Source organism: Panthera leo, chromosome C1, assembly GCF_018350215.1.
Source record: "Panthera leo isolate Ple1 chromosome C1, P.leo_Ple1_pat1.1, whole genome shotgun sequence".
In the NCBI taxonomy this organism is placed as follows: Eukaryota; Metazoa; Chordata; class Mammalia; order Carnivora; family Felidae; genus Panthera; species Panthera leo.
Window position 1 is genome coordinate 5,483,619 of NC_056686.1, and position 20,641 is coordinate 5,504,259.

General features: G+C 51.0%; 1 protein-coding gene across 2 annotated transcripts; it reads left to right on the forward strand.

Annotated features, from left to right (window-relative positions):
• The first annotated feature begins 1,100 nt into the window (after nucleotides 1-1,100).
• Nucleotides 1,101-18,987, forward strand: PARK7 (Parkinsonism associated deglycase). Of its 2 annotated transcripts, none has more exons than XM_042951829.1 (7): nucleotides 1,101-1,250; nucleotides 2,154-2,266; nucleotides 4,378-4,479; nucleotides 6,580-6,639; nucleotides 7,542-7,611; nucleotides 11,104-11,190; nucleotides 18,375-18,987. In XM_042951829.1, exons 2-7 carry the CDS (start codon nucleotides 2,177-2,179, stop codon nucleotides 18,533-18,535), a joined length of 570 nt encoding a protein of 189 aa, XP_042807763.1. In that variant the 5' UTR covers nucleotides 1,101-1,250; nucleotides 2,154-2,176; the 3' UTR covers nucleotides 18,536-18,987. The 2 variants fall into 2 exon arrangements, with proteins under 2 accessions (XP_042807763.1, XP_042807764.1); XM_042951830.1 differs by having other exon boundaries at nucleotides 1,101-1,248; nucleotides 2,151-2,266.
• The last annotated feature ends 1,654 nt before the right edge of the window (nucleotides 18,988-20,641 follow it).

Here is a 20,641-nt window from a genome sequence, read left to right on the forward strand (position 1 = left end):
GGCAGCAGCAAGGATGGAACCACATGGGGACGATGCTGGGAGTCCATCTGTTCAATGTAACTTTGATCAGCTTGGTTTTGAAAGGGGTTAAACCATCAGCATTCAGGGGCGCCTGGGTGGCTCTGTCGGTTAAGCATCTGGCTTTTGGTTCTGGCTCTGGTCATGATCCCACGGTTTAGGAGCTCGAGGCCGGCATCAGGCTCAGGCTCTGCCTGACAGTGCAGAGCCTCCTTGGGATTCTCTCAAAATAAATAAAAACTTTGGAAAAAGCGTCAGTATTCAATTTATACTTGTAAAAACGAAATCTGAGATTATAACTTAAACAGATGTCATTAAAGGGACTGTCAGATCACTGTGCTCAGCAGGGCTCCACACCCTGGGATCTTTAGAAAAAAAGAACTTTTGAGAAACTAGCACACGTGAAATCACCGCAGGCAAATAATGCTAAGAGTCGCCAGAGACCGAGGACCTGCAGCCCGCCCTGGGGAGACGAGGTCGGGAACAGGTGGGGGGTGCGGGGGGAGGGGGACACGGGCAGGCCCTCCAAGAAAGGAAAGCCAAGTGCACAGAAGCGAGAAGGTACAACTCCACTCCAGGAAAACGCACGTTTAAAGCAAACCGCCACGAAGGGGTCCCGCCGGGCGCCTCCGGCCCGTGGGGAAAAGCGAGTTAACTCCAGCGGCGCCGAGGGCAGGCCAGACCGCGCCACTCGGGGCGGGGGAGATTCCGTGAGCACGCGTGAGCCCACGGGACTCTCCTCGCGTTGGGTGCTCCAACTGGAGACGTCCCCTAGACGCAGAGTCAGGGCGCGGAAAGGCGGGCCGTACCCCGCAGCGGTCCAAGGTGGGCTCGGCCGGATGTGACGTAAGCGAGCGAGCCGCAAGAGTCGGTGCAGCTCAAACCTGAGGAGGAAGTGGGGCCCGGACGGCAGGCGTTTGCGCAATACCGGCGGGGGGGGCGGGGGGGGTGTCGGGGCAGAACAAGAAGCTGGGCGCCGTGCGCCTGCGCATTATAGGGCTGTGAGGCGGGCGGGGGGCGGGGGGGAAGACGTGAAGTCTGCGCGGCGGGCGTCTGCGCAGTACCGGGGAGGCGGGGCAGGACGTGAAGCCGGGGGGCGCGCGTCTGCGCAGTGCGGGGCTGAGGGCGTGAACCCTGGCGACGCGCGTACGTGTGTGCGTGCGGCCCGTTTAGTCCGGTTCTGGTTCCGTTCGGTCGTCCCCGGCGCGGGATTGGGCAGAGTCGAGGTTCAGGTCGGGGTCTGGGGAGCGCTGAGGGTGGCGAGGGGCCCGCGGGCATCCCGGCGCGGGCTTCGGAAGGGGGCGCCGAGGGACGAGGCCCCGCCGCGTCTGTGGAACGGGGCGGCCTTCGGCCAGGAGCGCACGGGGCGACCTCGGACCCTCCAGGATCGTGTGCAGGGTGTCCGGCAGTTTGGAACTGGCCAGTGCTGTGTTTGTGGGAGTGCTTTTATTAGCTTCTGATTTGCATGGACAGCAAGCTGCAGAAAAAGAACAGGCTAAGAACTATCCACACCCTTGCTTAGCAGCTGCCATTTGCAACGAGAGGGCAAAGTGCAGAGAGAGAATCCAGTTGGGTTGAATGTAGTGGGGGATTCCCATCTTTCTGCGTCATCAAAGAGTGTGATAAAATATTTAACACCGTTAACTTTCCAGAATTTTTCGTACAGTTATTGGAACTTAAAAAAAAAATCCCCTCCAAAAATCTCACCGGCTAATTGCCAAAGACTACGTGCAGCTTTTCCCCGTGAAATTTAAGTTTAGTCGTTTCTCTGAAATAGTGCTAACGAAAAGAAAACTGTCTCCCTACTTTGTGTGAAATGCAAGGCCTGTGCGTTACTGTCTACTGGGTTTTTAAAAAATATGGTCGAAGGAAATCCAAGTGGTAGTATCATGTATTAGCAACCTTACTGTGTTCTCGCAGAAATCCAGCAGTTGAAATTCTGTGTAAACCAATATTAACCTAAGGTGTTTTTTTTTGTTTTTTTTTTTTTTTTTAATGTTTGTCTCCGAACTTTTCCCCTAAGAGGCACCTAGTTACCCTGCTTAAAAATGTTACTAAGCTTAAAGTTTTTGGCTGCTTTAGGGTTGCAATGGAAGTTTTTTTTAATTCTTTTTTTTTTTTTTTTTTAAATTAAGTCTTTAAAAAGTACAACACAAAAATGGCTTCCAAAAGAGCTCTGGTCATCCTGGCCAAAGGAGCAGAGGAGATGGAGACAGTCATTCCTGTAGATGTCATGAGGCGAGCCGGAGTAAGTCCCCTGATGTCTTCTACCCTTTTCAAAATTTTGGGGTTTTGAAGTCATTTTGAATAAAATAATATTCAGTGTACTTTATAAAATATTTCAAACACCCACAAATACAGAAGACTGTATAATAATAATTACCTGTTTATTCACTGCCCACGTTTAGTACTTGTTAGTATTTTGCCATGTTTCTTTTAGACCCACTTCCAGAGGAATAGATGCTTTAAAACATTTTTTTTGTTGTTGTTTATTTATTTATTTGGAGAGAGAGAGCACGTGCATATGTGAGCAGGTAGAGAGGGAGGAGAGAGAGAATTCCAAGCAGGCTCCATGTGCTATCCGCGCAAAGCCCAGTGTGGGACTTGAGCCCATGAACCGAGAGATCATGACCTGAGCTGAAATCAAAAGTCAGATGGTCGGCTGACTGAGCCACCCAGGTGCCCCTTTAGGAACAGGTGCTTAAAACAAATAAAACATTACACAGCCCTCTTTGTAAATTTCCCCAATACTATTCCCCTTCTTGCCCCAGAGATAGCTCTGTCCCCTCACTGGTGTGTGTCCATCCCATGCATGTCTTCAAAGTAGCATTAAACTGCAGTTGCATTTTGCACGTGTCTCTGTGTGTGTGTGTGTGTGTGTGTGTGTGTGTGTGTGTATATGCATATATGCATCCATAGTGAGCGCTTAAATAGCATTTATTGATGCTAGGTGTTATTCTAAGTACTTAACGTAAACTTGTTTAACTCTTCCAACAGCCCTGTGAGTTATTGCCATTTTCATTGTACAACTGAAGAAACTGAGGCACAACGACACTAGATGAAGTGTCGACATTGTAGACTTAGCGAGGAGAAGAGCCGGTACTCAGACCCTAGCAGTCTGGTCCCAGGGTCTGTTACCTTCATTTCTCTGGTTCCCATAAGTGAAGACACACAGATGCACTTCGTTTATTTAAAATTGCTGCTTGGGGCGCCTGGGTGGCGCAGTCGGTTAAGCGTCCGACTTCAGCCAGGTCACGATCTCGCGGTCCGTGAGTTCGAGCCCCGCGTCAGGCTCTGGGCTGATGGCTCGGAGCCTGGAGCCTGTTTCCGATTCTGTGTCTCCCTCTCTCTCTGCCCCTCCCCCGTTCATGCTCTGTCTCTCTCTGTCCCAAAAATAAATAAAAAAACGTTGGAAAAAAAAAAAATAAATAAAATTGCTGCTTAGTATTATGCTGTACGAATATGCTGCAGTCTGCTCTGTTCCAGTTTTGTGCCATTTCAGTTCTGTAATATTCTCCTACGGGTTTCTTTATGCAAATGTGTGGAAGTTTTTCCAGGTTTTGTGACTGAGAGTGGAATTGCTAGGCCAAAGGACAGCCCGTAGTTGGCCTTACCGGATTTTGTCAACTCCCCAAAGTACCGACATGTGGACCCACCAGCAGTGTAGGAAAATTCCCATGTTGTCAGTACCAGCTCTTTCTTATGTCAACTTTGTACATTTTTGCAGGCTAAAGTAGGATTTCATTGTTTTTTTGTTTTTTTTTTTTTTTTAATTTCTTTTTTTCAACGTTTTTTATTTATTTTTGGGACAGAGAGAGACAGAGCATGAACGGGGGAGGGGCAGAGAGAGAGGGAGACACAGAATCGGAAACAGGCTCCAGGCTCCGAGCCGTCAGCCCAGAGCCTGACGCGGGGCTCGAACTCACGGACCGCGAGATCGTGACCTGGCTGAAGTCGGACGCTTAACCGACTGCGCCACCCAGGCGCCCCAGGATTTCATTGTTTTAACTTGTCTTTGTATCTTCAGAAAATTCCATGACACTTAAATGACAACAGTAACTTTGCAAGATGGATTATTAACAGGATGATCATGTAATTGTCGCCCAAACCATAAAGGACACTTGTGGGAGAAAGGACACTCACCAGACAGGGTCCCGGGACAGCATCTGTAAATCAGGACTGTCTCAGGCAAACCGGGACAGACCTGGTTATTAAATATATTTAGCTAACTTACTGGCTGCAAGGCAGCATGGTTTTGTCGCAGTATTTCCTGCCAAGTTATTTTAAAACACAGCAGCTGTGAAAATGTTACTCTAGATTTATGTTTCAGTGTTAAATGTGATGATGTCTTTCTCCTAGATTAAAGTCACCGTTGCGGGTCTGGCTGGGAAAGACCCGGTACAGTGTAGCCGAGATGTTCTCATTTGTCCGGATGCCAGTCTGGAAGATGCAAAAAAAGAGGTTTGTTGTCCACACCTGGAATTACTCCCTCCTGTGCCTTCTTTGTCAGTTTCTTGAACTGTCTTTTGACTACATCTAAGGCTGTGAGCACAGACTTATTTTAAGAAAGTTACTTTGCTTGGATGTCTTCCCCACTATAATAAGCCCTGGGAAGTCAGGGACTCTCCCTTTTTTGTATCCATGGAATCTGGCAGTTCCCTACTGCCTGTGCTGGCTGGGGGGGGGGGGGTGGGGGGGGGTGGGACGTTTTCATCAGGATTCTTCTGGCTTCGCAGGCAGCTTAGCCTCCTGTTATGACGTACCTGATAGAAGGAATCACCTGCCACATTTCCTGTTCATTTCTTCTTTTTTTTAAAATGTTTATTTACTTTTGAGAGAGAGAGAGAGAGACAGAATGTGAGCAGGGGAGGGGCAGAGAGAGAGGGAGTCACAGCATCCGAAGCAGGTGAGGTCATGACCTGAGCCGAAGTCGGACGCGTAACCGACTGAGCCACCCAGGCGCCCCTCATTTCTTATTCTTTATGCAAAAGTTCCTTTTTGCCTTTCCTTTTTCAGTGTTCCAGACATAGTTATGTGATCCATTTTATGTGAACAGCTCGCAGTTGATTAGTGGTGGGATTAAGGGAGCATTAAGAATTGTTGTTAAATCGTGTCACTTTATGTTGACAGTTACCTTTGGTGGCAGCTAACACCGGGGAATCTGTCAAGAGCTGAGGGCCCTGTCCTCAGACGCAAGCTCACCCACATGTGCACAGATGCTTTTGCACACCCTTTCATGTAGTTCATTGCTTAATGGCCAGTGTGATAGGGGTGTGGGCTCTGTGCTCTCAGGGCATAGATGTGGCAGAAAAAAAGTGGAGGCAGCTCATGGACGGCCACTTGTGCCCTGCTCAGGAACCCGGAGCATGATTCCCATGCCCAGGTGGCCTCAGATGCATAGAGAAAAGTTTACTCCTTTCTAATAAATTCACATAGTTCAGTGCCAGATTGTGGGGTACAGGAATGTTGGTATTTACATAAAAATTGTTGAAAACATTCTAAATAGCACGTTTCGAGTGGGCGAGTAGAAGTAAATACTCGCTCTTCTCTGGTCTTTTTCATCTTGTGGTGTCTGGGTATTTTAGAACCGTGGTTACCCTTGGTGTCTGTTTATCAGATTCTAAAAGGAGTGAAAGAAATTCTGTACTTCATACTTTGTTTAATTGGTAGTTTTGCTTGGTTTGAAAACAGCAGAATGTTCATAGTCTTGAGTAATTCTGAGTAGTATATGTTGCACTAAGTATGTACTAAATTTTTAAAATGCTAATGACTAAACTTTTGAAAAATTTTTTTAACATCTTAAAGTATTGTTACATCAAATTCCATTTCATGAATTGAATCAAGTTTGGAATCAGCAGATTTGTAGGATGTTAGGTGTTTGGGATACTAAAATACTGTATCATTATTCTCCCCTAAGTTCCATTTTTCATAGAGGTAAAATACCTTTTTCTGTGCATTTTACTTGAAATTGTTCTTTTAATTATTTTCATTACTGTGCACATTATCGTTGAAAAAATAATGCGTGTAGACCGTGTATACCTACAGAGTGAAAATATTAAATGTCCCCGTTCTCATTGTCCTCGCCCCACCATCCCACACCACATCTCATTAGCAGCTGAGCTCTCTTCCGTGTGTGGGTACCTGTAGACCCCGTGTGTGTCAGGGACATACACACACATCTGCGTTTTTTTTTTTTTAAGCGAGCTCTACGCTCAACATGGGGCCCGAACTCACAACCCTGAGATCCAGAGTCTCGTGCTCCACCGACTGAGCCAGCCAAGCGCCCCCTTTTTTTCCTCCCTTTTTACAAGAGTGAGATCATGCTACCCCTGTCATCCCGCAACACGGGCATCCTTTCCTGTTACTATATTCAGATTTTTTGCTAGTTACAACATTCCATCATAGAGATATATACCTTAATTTGTTTAGCTGCGCTTCCATGAACAGTTTTTTGCTATGACCCACGTTTAAAATGTGAAAGTATTATCGGACTATCACTTTAGTGCACATCTCAGATGAAAAGTGTTTGTTTACTTTTTTTGTTTTGTTTTGAAACTACAGGGACCTTACGACGTAGTGGTTCTGCCGGGAGGTAACCTGGGTGCACAGAATTTATCTGAGGTAAAAACCGTGTAAAGGAAGTACTTCAGCATCTGCCCGTGTTCTGTTGGTTTTGTTGTTACTAAAATATTTCAGGAAGGAGGCTGGGAGGAAACTAGAAACAGGTGAAGTGAACAAAATGGTGTTGTAGCTTATTTAGGAAAAACATCCCTAATGACATTTACTATATGAGTAAGCAGAATTGGTGGAACAGTTAATTTGGGAACAGATTCTGTGAATACAGTCCGAATGTAAGACTTCTTTTTTCCTCCCCCACAGTAGAAAAATGAACCTAATTTTGTGTCTTATGAAGGTTTAAGCATAGAAAGATAAGAGACTGGTTGTCTGCTCAACACTAGGGCTGCGGGGGGGCGGGGGGGGGGCTGCAGAGGCTGGAATTGCCAGCTTGCATGAAAATGGCATCGGAATAGGCCCCTGCTTCTTCATCGAAGTCTTCATCGAGTCCACCTGCGGGAAGAGAGAGGGGAGGGAGGGGCAAGAGACAGAAGCGCGCAAGGCAGGTTGAATCAGACGTTTGGGACTGTGCTGGGCCCTGTTCCTGGCTCTGCCTTCTGAAAACACTCCAGACACCACATGTCCCCCCCCCCCCCCCCCCCCCCGCTTTCCTCGCGGAGCACAAAGCGGCAGGGGTCAGCGTACCCAAGGGGAATTGCTCTTCTCGTCTCCTCTTCAAACACCTTTAAGAAAAGAATGCCCTTCTCCTGTAACAAACACCTTGATTAGGGTTAAACATGTAGAAACTATGAATTTGAGAATTTTTCTATTAATGATTTAGAAATACTATTAGAAAATTGATTGAAGATCTTGCATTTTAAACTAAAAGCAGATTCTCTCCCAGTTTCCAGCTGGCCATTGGCTGTGGCTTAATGATAACTTGATGTGTTTGGGTTTTCTTTGAATAGTCTGCTGCTGTGAAAGAGATACTGAAGGAACAAGAAAAAAGGAAGGGCCTTATTGCCGCTATCTGTGCAGGTAACGTGCGGAACCATCCTGTGTTAAAATGTGTTGTTGGATTTCTCCCAAAAATACGTGATGGGGTAGTCTTTAATTGTGAGATTTTGTTCTAGATACTTCTTTTCCCTTCACAGAGCGTGCAGGGCATCTGTATGGGCATATTTAGCTTGGGCGGCATGAACTCAGTGTCATTTCAGAAATGAGTACAGCTCTCTTTTCTGCTTCTCTGTGCTTTTTGGTCTGCGTTCTGTGAAACTACATGTTTTCCGTCTCTGGTTGACCTCTGAGGAAAATAACGCCCTCTGGAATTCAGTAAACAGCTTGTTACAGCAAATCTCTGTGCCAGAAACTAGGTCTGCCAGCACCAGTCAGCAAGAATCGGTCGGACGTGAGCATAACAGCTCTGTCCTGTGCCTGCCCTGCGGGTTCCGAGGCCTCGGGTGCTTTCCGCCTGGTCCTCAGTGTGGAATGTTTGGTTTCGGGCACCGTACTATCTGTCACGTAAGTTAGAAGAAGAAGGTTGTTCGTGCTTCCTGGATGTCCCCACATCTTGGAAGTCAGTAATACTTTGTTTTCTGGAACCACCATGAAATCCATTCTTAATGCTCCAGTATCATGATATCCCGCCATCTTGCATTTTTCCAGAGTGCAGTTCTTTGTTACAGGTCTCTCTGAGACATTTGTCGAAAGAGCAAGTAAATCAGTGAATGGATGGATGGTTTGATAAGATGACAGAGTTTTGTTCAGTACAGTGGATCTGTTAAGGAAGTTACAAGTCGGGGACCCTGGGGACTTTGCATTACAGCAGACGTTCTCAGAGCTCTTTCAAAGGCGTCATAAGGTGAAAGCAGATACTGATGTTATTTGTCCTTTTCCTTCTTATGGAGAGTGTGATGATGCCACCATTGGGGTGTGGCACACGTGCTCCCGCATTCTTGTGTCGTCAAAATGTCCCAGTTGTAATTTCTGACTTCTAACGCGGAAGTTACAGGTAGATGTAACTCACGTAAAAGCTCAGGGGGGTTCCTAAAGACCCGGATGTTCGAGGACCCCTGCATTGGAGCCTGGGAGGGACCACAGAGGTGACCACTCTGGCAGGCCCTGTCCTTGGGTTCCAGTCAGCGCCAGCCTCTTGACCTGCCCTGGGGGCCCAGGTCTGTCCTCGCTGGAGGACCCTGCGGTCCCTACCGCCCGCGCAGGTGCCACTCTCTGGGTGGGGGTCTCAGGTCCTCTTCGATGTACGAGGACTTGGTCCGGTCACTCTCAGCCCCTGGCCACGGCCTCATTCTTAGGTTCTCTAACCTAAGGAAGGGTTTAGTCTGGATTTGTTCCCTTATGAGTCTGCTGAAAGGAAAAACCACACGTGGGTTTGTCCTTTTGTATCACTGAGGTGGCTGGATGATTGGCCATATCTGGTTCACTGTTTTGTGCTCAGGCAGCTCGAATGCCGTGCTAAGGAGCTTAGACTTTAGAATCCTTTAAATCGCTGTTGACATAAACAGCGCTCTAATATGGTGTTTGTATCGTTGAATATCCTGTACTGCCTGGCCTTCTGGTGCTGCAGAAAGTAGGAAGTGTGGTGAAAAATAAGGTGGTTCTTCAGTGTCGCAGTTAGGAACCGGGGGCTGCTTACTGAACTGAAAGACTGTTGGCTTAGCCCCGAGTATTGAGTGCTTGAGACAGAAACTGGAGGGCAGACTATCTGGATAAGAAAGTAAAATGACATTCACTCTGGGTCTGGAGGGAAAGGAGCCTGGAGACTGGGTCTAGGTACAACCTCCAAGGGCTTGGAGGAGCTGGGGTGACCGAGGTGTTGTCTGCGTGAGTCACCACACGGTGGCGCTGTTGGCCGTAGTGTCTTGGCTGCCCAGGGGCTCCCGCTGCGGTGCCCTCTGCTCTCGGCTCTGGCTCAGAGCCGGATCCCCGCATACACGCAGCAATATTTTCATCTGCCAGAATGTCAAGTAATGGGAGTTAAATATTTCTTCTCGAATTCTCCAAATAGGATTCTTAAGCTTCAGAAAGCAGAAATTATGGGCTTATCAGGGTGAATAAGCCATCACTAAAGTCCTACGTTTGGCCGAAACGTAAATTTATTAACATTACCGTAGGCAGCAGTTTCATCAACTGAAGGGAGCAGCCTAAAAATTTCTAACTTACCGTACGAGCGATTGTTCTCCTCACTGTACGGTCACCTCTGGAGGTTTGCTTTCATAAAATACAAGATCATGTAGGTAGTTATTTACTTCTTAACATCTCACAGTGTAAGAATTAAGGGAAACTGATGAGTCCATTCACATAAATATTGAGTGATAATTATTCAGTCTTTACAGACTTAAAATTTGCCACCATACATAGCTGTCTCGTACATAGGGTAAAAATAAGGTGAGAGGGACATCAGATCTATCTGAGGACTTTGATTTAGGAGATATAAATCGGGATTGGCCTGTCAGGTGGAAAGCTTATGTAATTAAGCAGTATTTGTTGATCTTCCTGTGTGCAGCTGCTGTGATCTAGCCGGCAGGTGTAGTCTGTAGCTCCCTTTTCCTTGGAACTGGGTTGAAAAATGAAAGGTCAGAGCAGGTGGGCGGGGTGGCTGAAGCCGAAGCGTACGGGCTCTGTCCTCAGGTCCCAGCCAGGGCGTTGCATCCTGACCTGTTTTGAGGGTCGCGTTGCTGTTCTGAAGCATGTTTTTCTAGGTGTGACGTGAGGCTTAGAGAAAAAAGTAGAATTTTTTTTTTTATAACTTTCAAGGTAACATGACAGTCATAAAATGTCTTTGTTGTAGTCCTTATCTGAGAAACATTACATACAAATTATGGTTGTGATTCTCCGTGAAATTGACCATTTTCAGTGAATACATTGGGATCAAAATCTGTTAGCAGCTGTGTATTTTAGAGGATCAGAAGCGGACATCTGTGCGTGGTCTTTAGTGGTTATTAATAAAGAAACGCTGGTGCCTTTATGTCTCCAGATTTCTGGGCATTTCACAGGTATATCTTCTTCAGGGCTGGACAGTGTCCTAGTCACCTGGGAGGTACGGATGGATAGACGGATGAGTGAGTGCTCATTTTTAAGTAGAAAACCAAAATGAGTCTGTGAAGTAGCAGTCAAGTCCAGAAGTTTGGAGAGTGCCAGCTGCCTTTAGTGTGTGACTAAATCTTCCGTTTGCTGAGAGTAAGGCCTTGGTGGTCTCCCCTCCGGGTATCCCCGGCAGGCTTGCCTGCCGTTCCTTGAGGGACCACACACTGTTTATCTGACGCTGCTCCGTATCATTTGGTGAGATGGCTCATGAAGGATTTTGAGTTTGTACACTTCTGCCAGATGTGCTCAGCAGATGGTTTATTAGAAACAAACCGTGCCTCTCATACTAAAAGGTGTTTAATTTCAGAATCATCAGGATATGTTTGGTGAGAGCCTCCTGGTTTTGAAAAATTCTTCCATTGCAATTTTTAAACCATTAGTTTTTTTATATCCGCACTTAAGTGTTTTTATTAATCTTCTTTTTAGGTCCTACGGCTCTCTTGGCTCATGAAATAGGTTTTGGAAGCAAAGTTACGACACACCCGCTTGCTAAAGACAAAATGATGAATGGGAGTAAGTATATGCTTATATTTTATGTATTTAAAGCATCCTTTTAAAGTTTTTCTTGAGAGAGGTAGAGTGAGTGGTGGAGGGGCAGGGAGAGAGGGAGAGACAGAATCCCGACAGGCGCCGCACCAGCAGTGCGGAGCCCGACACGGGGCTCGAACCCATGGCCTGAGCCGAAACCAAGAGTCAGACGCTTAACCTACTGAGCCACCCAGGCGCCCCTGTGCTTGTTTTCATGTACGGAAAGACCTTCTCAGAAAGCTGTGATTCAGCTTTGTGTCCCACCTGGTCGCCTTACGCAGAGGGACTCTCCGCGGGTTGAGGCCTGGCGTGTTCCTCACCTGCCTCGCCAGTGTCGCAGCCGGAGAGGGAGCGAGCGGCGAGGGGAGGTGGTGCGCGTGCCCGTGTGTGCGCCCTGACGGGGCGCAAGGGCTGATGAGCAGAGGCCAGCCGGAGCCCCGGTCGTCCTGGATGGGCGTGGTTATGAAATGCCAGGCTGACTCGGGTTTTTACCACCTTGCCAGACACTTGAGGGTAAACTTCAAACCTCGACAGCAATTTCAGAAGATGCCCTTTTGCCCACAGTCCAAAGTAAAGTGAATGTTGCTCTCTCCCTGGGTGGCAGGTCTGTTCCTTAGGTGACATGTTTCTTTCATAAATACCAGCTAGACTGTTAACTTTCATTTATTTTTATAAAAACAATTCTGTTCATGGTAAAAAGTGCAAACAGTGCAAAAGGGGGGTGAAGTAAAAACATAAATTTGCGTTTTCTCTTTCTTCCTCACCCCCTTTCTGCTTTTCAGAGATAATTTCTGTTAGAAAGTTTCTTGTGTAACTCTAGAATTTTCTCCACATACACTCATTATCCTTTGTAGTTTAATAACTTTATTCAAATGAAGTCTGTTAAATACATTGCTCTGCAACTTTTTTTTTTTTTTTTGAGAGAGAAAGAGAGCGAGTGCAAATGGGGAAGCAGCAGAGCGGGGGAGAGAGAACCTTACGCAGGCTCCACTCCCAGCATGGGGCCTGACACTGGTTCGTTCCCACGACCCTGGGATCACAACCTGAACAGAGATCAGAAGTTGGATGCTCAACTGACTGAGCCCCCCAGGCACCCCTGCAGCTTGCTTTTTAAACCTAAGATTGTATCCTTTTCTGGGGGCAGGAGAGTAATCTGTCAGGTATTTCTTTAATTCTTTGCATGACCGGTTACTTACTCAGAGGCTGTAAAAGAAGCACGCCATTGGGGCGCCTGGGTGGCTCAGTCTGTTAAATGTAGGACTCTTGATCTCAACTCAGGTCCTGAGCTCACGGTTCAGGAGTTCGAGCCCTGGATCGGTCTCTGTGCTCACAGTGCAGAGCCTGCCATGGTCTCTGTCCTCCGGGAGGGAACCGCTTACAGACACAGGACACACACGTCGAATTTAAAACCAGAAGGCAACGTGCAGTTAACGACAGCGCAGTGTAACCAGCCACGTAAACGTACAACTGTGTGACGCTCCCTCACTAACAGCCACGGCTTCTCAGTGTGACACTCGGAACACCAGCCAGGTAGTGTCTTTTGTCAGACAGGTGGCTTCTCCCTCTGCCATCTGTCCCTGGAGTGCACGCACCAGAGAGACAGAGACTCTGGAACTTGCAGAGAGAAAGAAAGCTGTTGTGGATGATTGCAAGAGCGTCTGAAATTTCCAGGTAGAAGCCAGAAGTGGTTCGGCTGGCATGGAGCCAGCAAGGAAACCGGGAGGCTGGCCATGTGTGAAACATCGCCAGCCAAACACCAGCGAAGGGACCGGAAGAGGAAACAATAATGGCGGCAGCTGATTGGGAAACAGGCGGCGGTAGATTTTGTCCCCGGTCTCAGCCCCACTCGAGGCTCATTCTGACCTCACACAGCGTAGGCGGGTAACATCTCTTCGTCATCTTCTCACGGCCGGGCCGGGTGGCGCATTTGCACCGTGTTGCTTTGTCTTTTTTTTTTTTTTAATGTTTATTTTTGAGACAACGTGAGAGACAGAGCGCAAGCAGCGGAGGGGCAGACAGAGGGAGACGCAGAATCCGAGGCCGGCTCCGAGCTGTCGGCCCAGAGCCCGACGTGGGGCTCGAACTCACGAGCCGTGAGATCCTGACCCGCTCAACCGACTGAGCCACTCAGGCGCCCCTGTTGCTTTGTCTTTAACGAAGAGGTGCTGCTTTTTAGAGCAGCGTTAGGCTCGCCGCAAAATGGAGCCGAAAGCGCAGGCCTCCCGCACGCCCTGCCCGCACACGCGGTCTCCCTCGCCTTCCTCTCCCTCGCCAGAGCGGTACCTTTGTCGCAGTCGATGAATCTGCACGGACACGGCATCACCACCTCAAATCCGTCATTTACGTCAGGGTTTGCTCTTGGTGTTGGATGTTCAGAATATTTTCAAACATGATCCAAGGTAGTATTTTCTTAAATACCTAGCACTTTTTTGGAGCTGCTGGATCCTCAGTTGTCGATAAAACCATCTGTGTGAAAAGTGGGGATTTTTTACAGAGGGCTCTGGCTGCCGGGCGTTTCTAACGTGGGCATGTAACGTACTCGGGGCTAACGGACGGGTTTTAGAGAGTCGGAAAGATTGGAATCAGGCTTCCTTTAGTGGTTACGACATGTTGGGGGGGACGCGTCCAGTCGGCCACGTTCCTCCTTTATCCGAATGTGGATCTGTTGTGTCTGTTTTCCTGCCTCAAGAACACGGAGGTGGGTTGGGAACAGGAAAGCTTAGGTCGTTAACTCTCGGCGGCGCTGGTCAGGTGCACTCGCGGGCGTTATCTCCACGGAGCCTCCCGGGCCCCGGTGCCCAGCGAGGCAGCTGTTGGCTTCCCGGAAGAGGACACCGGCTCCCGGAGGCCCGGCCACTTGCCCGGAGTCGGGCTGGAGCTCGGGCCCACCTCTGTCCCGGTGTGGCTCCCGCGCACGTTAAGTTACGAGGTGCTGGGTTCAGCCGGTGAGTCCTCCTGTGGGGAAAGACCGGTTGAGTATCTGCCCTCTCAGGGCGCCTGAGGAGTGAGGCCGTAATCACTCCTGGGGGCCCTGGTCCTCCTCACGTACCTGGCAGAGCGGCGTGAAACTTTACTCACATAAGCAATCCGGTCTGAAGGACGCAGTCTTCCCGTGTCTCGGTTTTTAAATGAAGAAGTCTTTTAATAGTCTTTTAATAGTCTTTTTCGCTTCCTATGTGTCTGTTCTCGAAAGCACCCGAAGCCCCCCGTCACGAAGGTGAGCAGTGAAGGGCTGTGCCCCTGGGCCAGGCGGTGTGGGGCCGGCCGTGGGCGGGCTCCTTCCCCCTCCCGGCCCCGGTTTCCATCCTGACACCTAAGGGTATCAGTAGCCCTCGCCTCACAGGGTCGTTGACAGGCTCCGTGAGTCAGCGTGTGTGACGCACCCAGGACGTGGCCTGGCGCGAGCCCGCGCTGGGGGCGGAGGGCCGGTCGGTCCCGGCTCCGGGCCGAGCGCTGGGAACACGGCGGTGAACGGCCGTCCTCCCCCGGCTGCTGCCTGCTGCGGTAACACCACCGCTCTGTCCGGGCCTTCCACTTGATCGGACTCCCGTGGCAGCCCCGGGGGGTGGTGTCACCCCCATTTTACAGAAGAGAAAGGCGAGGCTTAGCGAGATGGGACAGCTACTAAATGGCAGACCTGGAATTGGAACCCAGGGCTGCCATTCCCAGAGGTCGGTGACTTTTCTTAACGGGCAAGATGGTGAATGTCTCGGGCTCTCGGGGCCTTCGGGTCTCTCCAGCAACTACTCCCTTGGGGAGCCACTGACCAATAAAAAGCAGCCATTAGGTGCCGACCCCTCGTGTCTAGGCTCCCTGGCTGCTGCTGCTCTGAAGAGACTTCCTTCCTGGCTCTGGAGTGTTTGGTTAAAGTTAAGAAGTCGGCAACTAATGCTTTGTGCCAGTGGACTGCGGGGTGTGGATTTGCAGAGTTCGTGAATCCAAGTCGGCTGAGGCGTGCCCGCCTGCCTCGCTGGCCCTGGGGCGCGTGGTGTCCTTGTCCGGCGTCGCCGCTAGGTGGAGGTAGCCGGCGAGTGTAGACCTGCTCTTCGGGCTGGAATTTTGAAAAGAGTCCTGGAACCTTGAATTGTCTGTAACTGGTGCAAGCCGTGGTTGTAATACTTTACCCACGAAGAGAGCGTTCAGCGAGCCGTTCAGAAATGGCCTCACCCAGCCCCAGTCCAGGCCGTGCATCTCGCCGCCCTGGAAGACGAGACCCAGTGGGTTTCCTGGTTGGGCATCTGAAGATGTCTCGGCCTGGTTCAGCCGTCAGTAAATGAGGTTAGATGGTCAACCCAGAGATGCTCTTCCTCTGCGGCAGGGTAACTAGGAAATTTGTCTTTCAGTGTCTGTTTATTTTTGAGAGCGAGCGAGCGAGCAGGGGAGGGGCAGGGAGGGAGACACAGGATCCAAAACCGGCTCCGCGCTGTCAGCCTAGAGCCTGAGGCGGGGCTCCAACCCACAGACCAGGAGATCGTGATCTGAGCTGGAGTCCGATGCTTAACTGACTGACCCGTAGGAAGACGTTCATGTGCTGTATTTCGTTATTTCAGTGGGTGACTCGATTTTTGTTTTTAATGTTTGTTTAATCTCGAAAGAGAGAGCAAGCAAGGGAGGGACAGAGATGGAGGGGCACAGAGGATCCGAAGCAGGCTCTGCCCGGTCAGCACGAACGGTGAGATCATAACCTGAGCCAAAGTCAGATGTTCAACTGAGCTGCCCGGGCGTCCCTCGGGTGACTGGATTTGTAACGAGGACAGGAAGACCTAATCTACTGAAGGTCTCCACCACTTGGAAAGGACGTGAACATCATCGTGTGGTTCCTAAAGCTCGTGGATACGGCAGAAGCAGATCACTTCTGCTTTAAGGGGCTCATTAGATCAGGTGACGATCTTCTGTCTGTAGACATCGAACAAGCATTTCCTGGGCTCCTCCCTGACTCTGAGAACAGAAAAAGGAACAAGCCCAAGCTATCTGATGGGAGAGCCGGGTGGTGCGGGCACTGAATGTGGCAGTAGGGGGAGACTAGTCTCAGGGCTGGCGGTGCGACCGGGGAACCTTGTGGGCTTCGGCCCCTCCCCTCAGTCTGTTCTTTGTGTCTTTGGTCTCTGTGTGGTGCCACCATCCACCCAGTTGTAGGACAGACAGCTGGGAGTTCTCTTCACCACCTCCCCGTGTTCAGTCCTGCTCAGAGTTGTGGGCGTTTTGTTTTCTACGTGATTTCTCACACTTTCATTTCCCTGTCACCCCTGGCCCCGCCCAGGTCACCATGAGCTCCCACCTGGATGGCAAGTTCTTTTCGGTCTCCCCTTTGGTTCCTTCTGGTCCAGTCTTTGTGCAGGCCAGACCCAGAGGGCGTGCCCGCCGGGATGTGGAACAGAGTCGCCTTTAGGTGCTGGAGAAAGTAGGCAAAGGCCTCTCCTGGGAGCAGAACTGGATAAGCTCCGACGTGCACTTTGGAAAGGTGACCTTTTTTGTGGCGCTGAGCAGAGAGTGGAGGGAAGGACAGGTGGAAGGCAGGGCCGGAACACGGAGATCCTGCGTGAAGGCCGCAGATGCAGAGAGGAGGCAACGAGGGATGTTCATTCGTTCACCTGATGCTTGGGGGCACCTCCGCGGGTCCGTTAGTGTCCTAGGCCACGTGGGGTGGCTGAGGGCCCGGCCTTTTAAAGGGCAGGCAGTAAAGCAGGAGACACACTGTTTTCACGTCCTGTCAGTGCCGGGGGCCCCGGTGGTGCGATCCGGGGGCCTGATCTGGGGAGCGGTCACAGATGCCTCCTCTGAGGGGCGCTGGAGGAGGTGAGAGCTTTCTGGGCAGTGGGAGCCGGGGGGCCGGGTCGTGGGGGTGCGGCTGCTCCCGAGGACTTAGGGCCGGGTGGCCTGTGCACTAGGAGGGTTTGGTGACCACGTGTGCGGAAGGGGAGGCCTTGGGGAGCTGACGCTGAAGGTTCCCAGCTTTGTGGCTGTGATCTGCCCAGATGTCCCATCATCCACTGAATTTGGGCACAGGAGAAGCATATGCTGGTTTTACTGTATTTCCCCCCAAAAGCCAACTGGGGGACACGGAAGGAAAGTGGTTCCTGAGAAATGGGTGGGGTTTCTCCTTCCACACACCTCCTCCTCCCTGTGTGTTCTGTGTTGTTTTTGCTAGTTGTTTTTTTTTTTAATGTTTTTTTAAATGTTTATTTATATTAGAGAGGGAGAGACAGAGGGTGAGCTGGGGAGGGACAGAGAGGGGGAGACACAGAATCCGAAGCAGGTTCCAGGCTCCGAGCTGTCCCTACAGAGCCCGACGTGGGGCTCGAACCCACGAATCATGAGATCGTGACCGACTGAGCCACCAGGCGCCCCTTATTTTTGCTAGTTTGTTTTTGAGATAGAGTCTGTGCGTGATGCAGGCAGTCCGTGTGACAGGGACTCCATGTGACAGGAGTCTGTGTGACAGGCAGTCTGTAGGGAAGGGGGAGCAGGGACGTAGGCCTTTCAGAAGACCTCAGTGATTTTCAGGAAAGATGAAGGGGCCCTTGGGAGACTAGATGGGAGATGGGATGGTTTGTGACAGAGTCTGTCTGGTGTCCACTTCTGGTCTCCTCTCTCCTGGGACAAGAGTCCATCCTCCCTGGCTGATGGGCTCCCGGAAGGGACACGGCGGCCGAGTCCCTTAGGACCTGTCTTCAGGCAGGGCGGGGGCGAGGGGGGCTCAGAGAAAGCCTCTTCCTGCAGTTGCCGTTTGTCCGGTGCCTTCAGCCCAAAGTAGTCGCTGTACCAAAGCGGCACATTTCGGGGGGCTCCTTCGGCTTCCCCTTCAGTGTAAGGGCGGACCCTTGAGCGTTGGTTGGTGACAGAAATGTGAACGCTCGGCCTCCCTCCCGCTGCCCCGCCCACTTACAAGGTCTTCTGCAACCGCACTTGACTTCCGCGTGTTCGTGTCATTTCGCCGCGGCCGTCAGTTCCTCTCCCTCCGCTGCACACGCCGCCGTAGCATCTCCGCGCGGGGCCGGGCCGCCGCCGCCTCGTCCAGCTACCCTTGTCGTGGGGTTTGGTTTTGGGGTTTTGGAAATTTCTGTGAGACCCATCTTGTCCGGTAACGGGGACTTGAATTGCAGGGCGGAGTGATAGTGTTCCCAGCGGAGCCCGTTCGGATGTAACCCTCTCTCGTTCTTCCTCCGAAGGTCATTACAGCTACTCCGAGAACCGCGTGGAGAAGGACGGCCTGATCCTCACCAGCCGCGGGCCTGGAACCAGCTTCGAGTTTGCTCTTGCGATTGTTGAAGCGCTGAGCGGCAAGGACGTGGCTGACCAAGTGAAGGCCCCGCTCGTGCTTAAGGATTAGAGCGGAAACCTTCAAGGAGGAGTTAGAGAAACGGGCCGTCCGCAGTCATTGTCCCCGTGTTCACTTTAAGCGAAAGGAGCCGTCACCGCGCGGAGGAGCGTGGTCACTGCCCCCAGCGGTGTGGGCCGGTGGCGGCAGCCGCACGGGGCTTCCCCGCCTGCCTCGTGTCCCCCCCGACGGTCCTGAACCTGGATTGCACCATAGATGGCATTTAGCGAGCTCCTGATGGTTTTCATTTATCTCTGGTTTCCCCTTTTTTGTGTGTGAAATCAAGTTCATGATCAGCCTCGCTTGCAGCTGTTAGCTGTTGATGCGGCTGCTGAGGTGAACGAATAGTGAACACATTTGTCACAGAAGAAGGAAAGGCATAAAAGCAAGGATTTAAGAGGCTGTGATGTTCTCTCATTTGTTAATTGCGTATCATTAACGTGCTATTAAAAAATACCAACCAAGTTGGCTGTAATGGTGAATTTTTGTAGACCAGTTCCTTTTGACGTCGCAGAAGGAGTCTTCAGGCGGAAGTGAAAACCTTCCGAGGCCGGCCCGGCCTCCGTTTTCCCTTCCTCTGGTGACCGGCACCAGGGGCCCGGGCCCGCCAGCCAGCGCGGCTCCACCCCGGGGCCTCGGCCGAGCGGTCAGGAGGACGGGCAGGGCGCCTGGAGCCACCGGCAGCCACTCTGTCCCCGAGGAGAGCCCGCCCAGGAAGGCAGATCCATCTGTAGCTGAGCCAGAGCGACTCCCGGGTTGTTCACGGGACCCAGCAGGTTCCCCTGGCTTTTCTGTCTCCCCGTGACCGGCGTGTACTGCCCGGCCGAGGGGCGGAACGGAGTTCGGGCTTCTGCGCAGGGAGCTGGGCTGCTCCGCACGACTGACGCAGAGCCAGCACCTAGGCAGACGGCCTCATCGCGTGCTACCTTTTCTCCCTCCTGTTCCTTTCCCCCTCTCCGTCCTCTGGCAAAGAATAGCCGTCAGCAAACTCTCTGGAAAGGCCAGCTGGTAACCATTTTAAACGTGGGTCACAAAGCCTCGTCGCGGTTACTCAGCTGGCCTTGTAGCACCAAAACAGACAAAAGACGCACGTGAGGCGGTGATGATGGTTGTGTCCAACAAAACTCATGAATCCAGGGAGCGGTGGGGATTTGGCCCTCGGGCTGCAGCTCGCTGACCCCTGGGCTAGGAGGCAAGGCAGATCATTTTTTTAATGCAGATATGTAACTACGTTTCGGGAAACGAAGCTGTAAAGAGACGGCTAGGGGAGAGACAGCAGCAGGAGAGACTTTGTGTTCTGAGAAGCAAAGTGGGGTGAGGAGGCAGCGATGGGGTTTTTTTCTGCAGCCGTGTTAGAGGAGTCCTCTCTGGAAGGGGACCTCAAAAATTTGTGGAGTCTTGGGTGTGCACGAGGCAAGTCTGTTAGCATGTGAGGAAGGAGAAGCCGGACACGCAAAGGGCCTGAGGCAGGAGGAGTGCGTGGGGTGTGGAGGGACAGCACGAGGGCCGGTTGAGGGGGAACTCGGAGGTGAGGCTGGGGAGGCAAGGCCTGGAACCGACTCTGAGCCGTGGAGGAAGGACCCAACCCTACTTGGCTCAAAGGCCCTGCTGAGAAGGCCTGCTGCAGGCCCCGGATGGGAAGCTCCAGGCACAGGAGGGGCAGTGGGCCCTCTGGGACAACTGTCACATCTTGAACACAAGGTCAAAGGGAGATTCTGCGTGGGGAGCCAGAGAGAGCGATTGGGGTTGAGTGGGGTGAATTTAGAGATCAGCTGGACAAAGCTGACAGGTCTAGAAGATACACTTTGACTAAGGAAAGAAAACCCAGAGACCTGGTACTTTCAAAGTCCCAAATTACCGACCTGAAAATGTTACTCGTGAGCAGTTGTAAATTCTCCCAAGTTACGGGGGTTTTACCAGCCAGCCCCTAGCTCCGAATAAACTCCCTGGAATTTTGGAGGGATCTAAAGGAAGGGAAACGGTTTTTTTGCATTTTTTGCCCTCAGGGCAGCCAGAAAAGGTGGTTCTAGAATGGCCGACGATGAAAAGAGCACTTCTACGGGGAGCCTTTATCAGAGCTCAGGTGTTGTAGTGAAGGGTTTTTCCGGACAGGGTTTG